This window comes from Chinchilla lanigera, unplaced genomic scaffold (assembly GCF_000276665.1).
Source record: "Chinchilla lanigera isolate Chin_1 unplaced genomic scaffold, ChiLan1.0 scaffold00092, whole genome shotgun sequence".
Taxonomy (NCBI): domain Eukaryota; kingdom Metazoa; phylum Chordata; class Mammalia; order Rodentia; family Chinchillidae; genus Chinchilla; species Chinchilla lanigera.
In genome coordinates, this window is record NW_004955493.1 from 8,044,796 (window position 1) to 8,056,021 (window position 11,226).

Genomic DNA, 11,226 nt, shown 5'->3' on the forward strand with positions numbered 1-11,226 from the left:
TCCATCAGTTTGTCTCTGGAAACCAGTTCTAGATCTTGATGGGTATCCCTGCTTGATGTGCTCAGTCTTCGTCTTTCAGTGAGTTTCTAAATTCTTCTGTTTTTCTTTAAGCTCCAAAGTACTGGAGATAATGGGGACCGTGTGGCCTGGGGCTAGGCTTCCCAAAGCTGTTAAACTACCACCGGGACTGCCAGTACTATCGTTGAAAGAAGCGGGATAAACCAAGGTGGTGGGGTCAGAAGAAAGACACCGGATTGGTTTAGCAATGATGCTCTGATGCTATTGTAAGGCTTTGGGGAGTTAGGAAAAGGAGCCTATTGGAGAGCGGTTGAAGCACTTTAGTTCTACTTGTCATGGACCAGTTGCCGTTAGTTGCTGAATCATGTCCTGTTATTCCCACTCTGCAGAGAAAGTGCTGAGGCACCAGTTGTATTCTAGCTAGCAAGAGGTGGGGCTGGGATTTGAAATTTTATAGAGCTTTGTAGAGCTTTGCTGCTCTTGACAGGGTCTCACTATGTAGTGTAGGCTGGCCTTAAACTCACTATAACCCAAGATGACCTCCTTCCTCAGCCTCCCAAGTTCTGGTATCATAGGTGTGCACCACCATCGCTGGCCAACTTTGCTCTTAGGAATCTTTTTTAAAAAAATTATTTATTTTTTGAGACAGGGTCTTGCTATGTAGTTCAGGCTGGCTTTGAACTCACTGTGTAGCTCAGGCTGGCCTCAAACTCATGGCTGTTGTGTCTCAGCCTCCCGAGTGCAGGGATTACAGGCATGTGCCACTATGCCCAGGTCTCATTTCTTGAGACAAGGTCTCATTATGTGGCCCAGTTTGGACTCATATTCTCAGAGATCTGCCAGGTGTGGTGGTGCTGCCTGTAGTCCCAGCACTCAGGAGGATCACTCAGAGTTCCAGGCCAGCCTAGGCTCCATAGTGAGTTCAAAGCCAGCTTGGACTATACAGCGAAACCCTGTTTCTCAAAGACGAACTGGGAGATCTTCCTGCCTTACCCTCCTGAGTGCAAGAATTACAGGTGTGCACTGCTCTACCTGGTTTCTTGTGTTGTTCAGATTGGCCCTCAGCTAACTGTGGAGCCTAGGTTGACCTCAAACCACAGCAATCTTCCTGCTTCTGCCTCCTGAGTGTTCGGATTACAGGTGTGTGCCACCATGCCCAGCTTTGCCCTGGTTTTTGTAGCTACTCTTAGAAGATACTTGTGCTGCAGTGGCAAGGAGAAACACAAAAACAACACCCAGGATTTGGAAGCAGATTTATTTACGTCAATGGGCACTGATTGGGGTCATTCCCAGAATATCAGGCCCTGATCTGTGGTGGTTTAGGGGTTATATGAGATAAGCAGGAAATACAGAGGCAGAATGGCTTGTCAGTTGGGGATTGGTTTATGCAATGTGCATCACAGTGACCAGCCCTTTCTTAGAGAGAGGGGCAACCGGAACTGGAACAGGAACTGTTACCTGGGCAACTAAGAAACTAGTATACTAGGTGGGGGGCCATTTTCTGTTAACAGTGCAAGGTAATGCTAACCTGTGGTTCCATCTCATGAGAACATTAGGCTCTTACGAGGTTTTTATTTTCTATTATTTATTTATTTATTTAGATTTTTTTTTTCCCGGTACCAGGAATTGAACTCATGACCTTGCGCTTGCCAGGCAGGCACTGTGCCATTGAACTAAATTCCCAGCCCCTCTTATGAGGTTTTTAAAAAGACTATTAGATACTAGAAATATATAGTAAGTACTGGTTAATTTCTTTTCATGTGGAAGGTATTTGTGTAGCGGTTGAAAAGATGACTCCGTAGTGGGTCAGAATCCTAGGTAAAAAATAAGCCATGGTGACAGTTTGCTTTGTCCTGAAGTGCCACTGGAGCCCCAGAGTCAGAATAAGACATTTTTTGACATGGTGGAGTAGGTAGAATATTTCAGGATTGTCCAGAACTAAGGGGACAGCTTGTGTGCCAGGTACATGGTACTGAGTATGACCATAGGGTATAAGCAAATAATGTGGTCAAAAAATAAAGTGAATGTTTATTATCTCATTTTTTTTATTACAGTAAAAGATACAGTCCTATAAGTTTCTCTCAAAATGTTCTCCCTTGCTTCAGATACACTTATACCATCATTCTTGGTAACTTTATTACCTTTTCTTTTTGTTTTTTTGAAACAGGGTCTTTTTTTTTTTTTTTTTTTTTTTTCTCGGTACTGGGAATTGAACTCACGACCTCGTGCTTGCCAGGCAGACGCTATGCTGCTGAGCTAAATCCCCAGCCCCCGAAACAGGGTCTTGCTGTGCAGTTGAGACTGCTCTTAAGCTCACTAGCTAGTCCAGGCTGGCCTTGAACCTGCTGAAATCACCCTGTCTCAACCTCCCAAATGCTGGGATTACAGGCATGTGCCATCATACCCAGCTTTGATTACTTTCTGAAGCAGTTCTGGAAGTCCTCTTTTGTGAGTGTCTTTAGTTGTACTGTTGTAACTGTCTTGATGTCCTAAATTAATTAAAAATGTTTGCTTCTTATGGATCATTTTGATTTGAGGGAGAGCCAGAAATTGCGTGGTTCCAGTGAATACAGTGGTGCTTTGGTTCATGAACTTAATTCTTTCCATGATTCTGTTTGCAAATTGAAGTGGATGAGAAGAACCGAATCAGATTTCCTTCCCTGTGAGGTCACCATTGAACCTAACTATTGAATTTGATTTGGTTTCCCTCCAATTCAGTTTATGACCAGAATTGTGGAAAGAATTCAGTTTGTGAACCGAGGTACCACTGTACATTGGGTGAGAACACAGCATAATGTTACTGTTGGACAGAAGTTGCTATATATGGTTGATCAATGTGGGCTTATCAAGAAATATGGGGAATTTTAAAAAAAGTTTACAACAAAAGACACATTGCCACTACCCTCTCCCCCAAATAAGTTAAAATTCTGTCGTCTTCCAGCTACACTCACCCCATTGTTCTTGGTAATGGGTCTTTTACTGTAATTTTTTTTTGAGGGGGGGTACTGGGTATTGAACTCACGACCTTGAGCTTGCCAGGCAGGCACTTAGCCACTGAACTATATCCCCAGCCCCCTACTGTAATAAATTTTGAAGATTTTAAACATTCACCACATCCCTTTGGTTTTTTGAGGGAGGGTCTCACTATGGAGTTCAGACTGGCCTTGAATTCACTGTGTAGCTCAGGCTGGTGTTGAACTCCTCTCACAGCCTCCCAAGTGCTGAGATTACAGTCCTGTGTGATCATGTCTGGCTCTCACCGTATCTTTTGATCATCCCTATAGTGTGGATAGAGTTGTGTATGAGAAAAAGAGAGTGGGAAAGGAGAAGTTGGAAGTTTAGTTGTCTGCCAGATTTCCCATTACTGGGACACGAATATCCAACACTCACAACTTAACATGTTGCCACCGGCTTGAACCACTGGTGGTACCTGTGTGACTGTCCAACCTGGCAGTGTGTACCCCTGGTGGTACAAACGGACCTAATCACCTTTTATTAATCTTTTTACTAATAAAATTAATAAAAGTTTATAAATGGACTGAATTATAAAGGTCTATAAGTGGACTTGAATTTGAATAGTTAGTGCCCAAATATAAAAATAAATGCTGTTCATACCAATTAAAACTATTGCAATAATCAAATTTATTTCATTAAAATAACTTTATATTAGTGAATTGAGTATTTTTCCTTCAAAAGTATTTTTCCTTCAAAATACTTTATATATAAAGGTGAGTGGTTTATGCATACTGTACAAAATGTCAACACAGTTGGCTTTTTTGTGGCCGCAGAGGCACACATGTTTTCAGACAGTTTTCTGTGACATTCTCTGCATTGCTTGCATGTGTTTCTTGCTGATCCTGAACTAGCTTCTATAAAGTATATGTTTTCAAGTAATTTGTGCCTCTGGCATTTCTTCATGGGTTGGTAGTTTAGCAATATTTAATTCTCTAATTTTTTTAAACTTTTTTTTGTCTTTTTGAGACAGGGTCTTGCTATGCAAGATGCTAAAATAGAAAAAAAAAATCCCAGTCATTGTTATTTCACGGCGAGATCTCCAAGAAGGCCTTCACTGCAGGAGTGCAGGGCAAATTCACACGTAAACATGAGAAGCCAATTGGTTAATACTAAATCCTGCTTAGAGCCACTTCATAGTGGTCTCCATCAGCTGGAATATTAAAATCAGGGGTAAATTTTTCTTTTATTATTTCTTTGTTCTTTTCATTTGGGATTTTCATTTATAAGTAATATAGTTTTTGTAAATGTATATGTTATAGTCTGTTTTTCAATTTCAAGGGTATTTCAGTTTTGTAAATTTTTTCCCATTAGAGTGTCAAACAGATTTTTTTTTTTTTGTCTTTTTGAGTCAGGGTTTCACTATGCAGTTCAGGCTTGCCTTGAGCCCACTTTGTAGCCCAGGCTGGCCTCAAACTCGCAACAATCCTCCTGCCTCAGCCTCCTGAGTGTTGGGATTACAGGTGTGCACCACCGTGCCCAGCTTCAAACACAGTATTGTAATACTTTTTTAATTGGTATGAATGATGTTTATATTTGGGCAATAATAATTCAAATTCAACTAACTAGATTGGTCCATTTATACAGTTTATTTTATTAGTAAAAAGACTGATAAAAGTGATTAGATCCATTTGTATCATTAGTAGTACAAGCCACCTGATGGGACAGTCATGCATATACCATGCTGGTTTAAGCAAACAGGACAGTCAAATTCAAATTAGAGCTGCCTCGCTTGCCTCTTTTTTTTTTTTTTTTTAAATGTCTTTTTGAGACAGTGTCTCACTGTGCAGTTCAGGCTGGCCTTGAACTCACTTTGTAGCCCAGGTGGGCTTCAAACTCACGGTGATCCTTCTGCCTCAGCCTCCCGAATGCTGGGATTACAGGCATGTGTCACCACACCTGGCCAATCTCTCAGTGTCTTTTTACCTGGTTTTCTAAGCCTGCCTCTGAAATTGGGATAGAAGCCTCCCTAATCCCATAACTCTTAGATTCTGCATGCTGGTAAAGTCAATGTCATGTGGGTGATGCCACCATCTGCTTCCAGTGGGAACTGTAGTCAGGCCCTCTTGAACCATGGCTGCAGAAGCCTCAGTACCTGGATGGGTGAGTACAGTGAAATAAATTCTGGGGACCCGATTGCCCAGGTGGCTTTCCTGAGGAGGGGACCCAGTGATCCTCTTCTCAAACGTTTACCCTTTTACATCTTTGAGCCTGTGATTGGTGGGGTCTTGCTAATTTCTGAGGTGCCTTCAAGGCATCTTTCTTTTTGTGCTGTACAGTGTACTTGGTTTCTTTTTTTAATGACACTCATCTCTTCACCCATACCTCCTTTGCTCCAAGCATTACATATGGTTCCTTCTGGGCCATTTTAATTCTGCTCCGATTTTTTTTTTTTGGCCCTAATTCTCACTATAAACTTACTATATATTTACAGCAATACTCATTACAGCTTGAATGTTGGGCCTTCTCGAAGTTTCCTCTACCAGATCAGTTAGTCGGTAGCCCTTAAACCCAGCCTCTGGCTGGCTCAGGACATGAGCAAGGTATAGACCAGTTTTTTGTTTTGTTTTTGGCCCGAGTGTAACATGCAGGGCCTTTAGTCCAACACAGAAAGTACAGTCATCATCCCTTGCTATATTGTGGTTCACTTATTGTGGCTTCACTGTGTCACGGGTTTTAATAAAAGAAAAGTTCAGTATCGTGGAGTTTTTGCTATATTGTGGGATTTTGTGATATGTAGGAATTTATATGATTTTAATTTTGCCTAAAAATTTAAAACAAAAATATTAAAAAATTAATTCAAACATATTAAAAGAATGTTACAGTATGTATTTCATCATTGGATGAATACTGTACTGTACACAATGGAAATGCAGCAGGCCACTACCACTTGTGCAGGTTTGCCAACGTGAGATTGTGCACGGCACACTATTGGCTGATGGAATGGAAGGCGACCATCCACAGCACTGTTCTGTGTCCTGGATGCTGACTGGCTCAGCATCTGTTTGCTCTTGGCATCTCTCCTTGTGTTAAAGAGCATATGAAGGGTTTATAAGAGTGGGAAAGGTTAATAAGAGAATGGGAAAGGTTTATAGGAGTGTGGGAAGGGTTTATAAAGCCTTAAAATGTATATAAATAATAAAATATAACACTGCTACTCTGTGGATTTTCAACGACTGCAGAGGTCTCTGGAATGTAAGTCCCACGATAGGTGAGGGATCACTGTAACCCTCTTTCCCAGCTGACGGCTTGTATCTAGATGTCCCCCAAGAGCTTCATGTGCTCCTCGGCTGGGATTTTGGGAAGGTGATTAAAACATGGGGGCAGTATAGCTGACTTACTACCAGGACATGGGGTTGTGATCTGAAAGGTTGTATTTCTTTCTCTAGCTTCTGACAGCTCCCTTTAGGCTCTGCTTCCTGTCTCCCATGACATGAGTGACCCTACAGTGCCCCTCTGCCATGCCATCCTGCCTTGGAAGTAGCCAACCACAGTGGTACGTTGGTTCATAAATGCTTTTGTTTGTGAAACAATTTGGTTCATAACAGACATAGGGCAAAATTTTGCATTGGGTGATGAACATTATCGTGACTATTTTTCCCACATGGACATCTTTTTCAGAATCATGAACAAATTACTGAGGTACCACTATATATTCTAAAAATATAAGCCAGAATAAGTCTGTCCTCTTTTAAATTGTAGGTGTTAGGTATTTTGTCCCTGTGGTGAGGAAAGTAACTAAGATGCCAACTGAAACCTCAAGACCCTGATCTTTACTGTCTGCATTCTCACCAGTATTCTGGTCTTCTGAGCTCTGACCAGAACTGCCCATCAATCTCAGTGTATAACATTCTCGGACTTTCCTAGCTAGTGTCTTCAGACCTTCCCAAAGTACTTCAAACTAGCTCCAAAGGCTTCTGGAACCACATGTTTACAGCATGAACCACCACTGTACTTCTGAACCACATAGCTACAGCAATGACATCACTTCTCTCATCTCAATTTTTTTTTTTTTTTCAGTGCCAAGAATTAAACCCAGGGCCTTGCACTTGGCAGGCAGGCACTGAACACTGAGCTGCATCCCTGGCCCTCGTCCTAATTTTCTACATTAGCTGTCCATTGCTGGGACAATATCCAATACCCACAATTTGAAAGAGGGAAGGCTCAGTCTGGCTTATGATTTCAGGGCAGTCGGTCCATGGTTGGCTGGCTCCAAGGCAGAAACATCTTGGTAGAAGGGTGTGGGGGAAGGGAGATGCTTAGTTCATGGAGGCTAGAAAGCAGAGCAGAGGAACAGTGACAGGAGGGGGTGATGGACTGGGGACCAGACATAGACCCCAAGGTCATGCCTGTATGACCCACCCAAACTCACCCAAAAGTGTGCTTTACTAATCCCCTATGCAAATCTCAAGGCAGTCAGGTTCACACACTTAACCTTAACCACCACATTGTCTTACTGTTACAGTCTGTTCCTGCAATCAGGGTTTTTGTTTTGTTACTGTGGATTGAAACCAGGGCCTTTGCACTGTGCTATATCCCCAACCCTTTCTTCCCTGCCCTCCATTTTGAGATAGGGTCTTGTTGTGCAGTTCAGGTTGGCCTTGAGCCAGGCCCAGGCTGGGCTCAAGCTTGCAGCAGTCCTCCTGCCACAGCTTCCCCAGTGATGGGATTACAGATGTATGCCACTATACCTGCCCCCTAGCCTTTTTTTTTATTTAGAGACAGTCTTACTCCCTGAGCACTGGAACTTGTCATCTTTGTGCCTCAGCTTCCCAGAATGCTGAGATTATAAGTGTGCATCACAGTGCCTGACCCCACAAATCAGTGTTGTTAGACTCTTGTAGGTAACCAGAGGCAGGGAGGATCAGTGAGACCTGCTGCATCTGATAAGCCTGGTGGGGGAAGTGAAGTTGGAAAGTTGTTGCCTGAGAGTTGAAACTGCATGCTGGTTGTGGTGGTGCATGTCTGTAATCCTAGCACTCTGGAGGCTGAGGCAGGAGGATCTTTGTGAGTTCGAGATCACCCTAGGCTACAAAGTTAGCTCAAGGCCAGCCTGAATTACATAACGAGACCCTGTCTCAAAAAGACCAAAAAAAAAAAAAAAAATTCGAATTGCAGGATGGGATAACTTAGTACCTGTTGGTCACTTTGCAAATCTCCCTCCCCTTGCAAGGCCATAAAGGCCTGATAAGCACTTCTAGGAAAAACTAGTAAGGAGCTTTTTCAGAGGCTGTTCAGAGAGTTGGAATCATAGGGCTCTATCCTGAGGGCTCTTTGCATTTCCTTTTGGAAGCAAAAGTAGCGTCCAGAGGAGATAGCTACCGGAACTCATTTTCTAGTTCACTTTGTGTTTGGCAGGTTTTCTGGGTAAAGCTTAACCCTTTTCTCCAGGGATGCAGTGGGCCAGAGGGCTGTTAGGGATAATCTCAAGGGCGGACCCTTGGGGTAGTACGGTACCAGATGGTGAGCAGAAGGCATGTTGGGAGCCTCATGCCCTGGGAACAATGAAGAGAGCTTCACTTGAGCCTCTGAGGACTTTTTTTTGAGACTGGGTCTCACTATGTAGTTCAGGCTGGCCCTGAACTCACTATGTAGCCCAGGGTGGGTTCGAACTCTTGGCAATCCTGCCACAGCCTACCAAATGCTGGGATTACAGGCGTGCGCTACCACACCTGGCCTGTGTGGACTTTTTCTGTGGTGGGAATTGAACCTAGTGGCTTGTATGTGCTGGTCACATTTACCGCTGAGTTTAGCCTTTACCGCTGAGTTACACCCCCAGCCTGTGCAGCCTTGGGAAATGTGGCTTAGCTCGACACGTGCTTCCATGTGCAGGCTGGATGTAGGAAAAACGCGAGTACAAGCCGGTTTTCCATGTATTGTATATTTTAAAAAATCACAGATTTAAGTTGGCTCAAGCTGTTGAGTGTTCCTGGGGAAGATGCCTCAGTGCTTCTCCAGGTCGGACACCAAGTAGGGCTGGCTGTCCCTCAGAGCCTGGAGGAGCAGGTCCTTGCAGTTCAGGTCCCAGGCTGCAGTAAAGCTGTAGAGCGTCCTCATCCTTTCCGGGTTGGTAGCCTGTGCCCGCACTTGCTGGTACTGCTCGTCGGTCAGGACAGCGCCGTACAGGGCGTCCAGCACCCTGTTGACTTCTGTAACTCGAGAGATGAGTGCCGCCCGGTGCCGGTCCACAAAGTGTGCTGGGGGAGAGCGAGAAGAGGTGAGCCGGCACCTAGGGTGGGTGCTGGGCCTGCCCCTGCCGAACACTGCTATCCTAAGCACTTCCCAGGACAACCCTGAGGAGTGGGACTGGGGCGGGGGGCCTGAGTGTGAGCAGGTGGTGGGGTCGGCCCGGCCTGGCTCTGGGACGGCAGGCTGCGCAGGTGCGGGTAGGTGAGGCTGGGGAGGGGCTCACCTGGCTGGGCTGCCCTCCGAGGAGGGCCCTTGATTGCAGCTGGGGCGGCTCCAGGACCTGCAAAGAGGTGAGTCAGGCAGTCATTCCCCGTTCCTCTTCTGCTCCATCTACAGCCTTTGGGGCTGGGTACCCTTTTGCTGGGGATGCCAAGTTCAGGCCGACAGGGAAGCTCCGTTTTTCAACCAAGAAGCATACCTCACCCCCTGCACAGCCTTTGTAGGGGCATGGAACCGGGCTCTTCACGAGAAGCTACGTCCCCAGTCTTTTTTTTTTTTTTTTTTAATTTAAATTGTTTATTTCGAGACAGGGTCTTGCTAAGTCGCACAGTTGCCCAGGTTGCGCTTGGAACTTGCGAGGCCCACGGGGGCCCCGCCCCGCCTCCCATCCCGGGGAAACAGAAAGTAGAGGAACCCTAGGGGCAAGCGCCGGTGTTTGCTGAGTGGGAGACGCTGGGGCCCGAGCGGGGATCCGGGGGAGCTCACCACTGCGCCTGCCCTCTCGCAGCTGCCCGGCCAACTCCTGCATCCCCATGTCGTAGAGCACGCTGGCCGTGAGCTCGGCGCCGTACCCCTCCAGATAGAAGCTCACGAGCTTGTCGCTGAGATCTATGGCGTCCATGGGAAGCAGCGTCCCTCGCGGGATGCGCCCGTAGCCGTCGCGAAGCGGCACAGACAGCAGCTTCAGCTTGAACTTCTTGAGCTCCTCGGGGGTCAGGTTTTCCAGCGCCTCCAGGATGGCGTCGCGCGCGCCCTGCATGGTGCCGAGGTCTCAGGCCGCCGCCCGCCTCTCCTTTCGGCAGCCCTTGGGGATCAGGAAGTCGGCTGCGGGGCGGGACCGGGTCTCCCCGCTCCCCCGCCCTCCCCTCCGCCCCAGCCTGCTGCGCTGGGCAGAGGCTCTCAGGACTGTCCAGAAGCCTGACTGCGCGCTGAGCATCCCGGGGTCTCCGGCTCCGCTGGCCTCTAAGGAGCGCAGGGAGTGGCACAGAGGGGCTCCGGGGGAGCCTCAGCCTCCCAGGGCGGAAACCTGCGCTTGCCCGCGTTGTTTGCTCGAATGCAGAGGCTTAGAGTCTGGGAACTCTAGAGCCCTGACATCTCCACTTGTCCTTGCACCTCAGCTCGTAGAATCATAACAGCCACAACCCTGAAGTTTCAAATTCCGCACACTGGGGAGAAACGAGGTTAAAAAAGGGTAGAGTGTAACTGCCAGCTTTGCTTCTGAGACCTCAGTTTCGTTATCGGTGAACCCCATGCCATGCATAAACATCTGTTCTGCTGCCACCTCCTGGCCGGTGCTTTGGGGACCGGCGGAGGAGCCCCCCCGCCCCAGCCTGCCTCCAAGCAGAGGCCTCCGTGGGCACCAGGAAGCGGCAGCTGGTCAGAAGCTGCTGCCTCCCAAGACCTTGCCAGGTGGGTTCTGGGGAGGCCAGGAAATGGAAGTTACACAGGCAGGGCCCGGGCCCTGAATAAATAAGCAAGGTCAGGGCTTGACCTACAGAGAGCCCACATAGTTAACCTCCAATCAGGGCCTAATGGAATGCACAGGGCAAAGAACAACCTCTAACAATCTAAACAATCTAACAATCCCTAAACAATCTTTCTTTCCCTAAACGCCTTAGAGAAATTAAAATGCAAACAAGCCAGCCTGCTTTCCAGACATCAAAGGCCTGGCAACAACTAGTGGCATCCTTGCCTCGAGATCACTTATAAAAGCCCATGAACTTTATTTTATTTTTGGTACTGGGAATCAAACTCAGGACCTTGTGCTTGCCAAGCAAGGCACTGTGC

The 11,226-nt window shown here is 46.5% G+C and overlaps 1 protein-coding gene across 1 annotated transcript; it reads right to left on the reverse strand.

The window, feature by feature from the left end:
• Positions 1 to 8,891: 8,891 nt before the first annotated feature.
• On the reverse strand, positions 8,892 to 10,647 carry LOC102003664 (apoptosis-associated speck-like protein containing a CARD). Its single transcript, XM_005405309.2, has 3 exons — positions 9,925 to 10,647; positions 9,443 to 9,499; positions 8,892 to 9,227 (listed from the first exon to the last, which is right to left on the reverse strand). The coding sequence occupies exons 1-3, from the start codon at positions 10,196 to 10,198 to the stop codon at positions 8,974 to 8,976; spliced, it is 585 nt and encodes a 194-aa protein (XP_005405366.1). The 5' UTR covers positions 10,199 to 10,647; the 3' UTR covers positions 8,892 to 8,973.
• Positions 10,648 to 11,226: the final 579 nt, after the last annotated feature.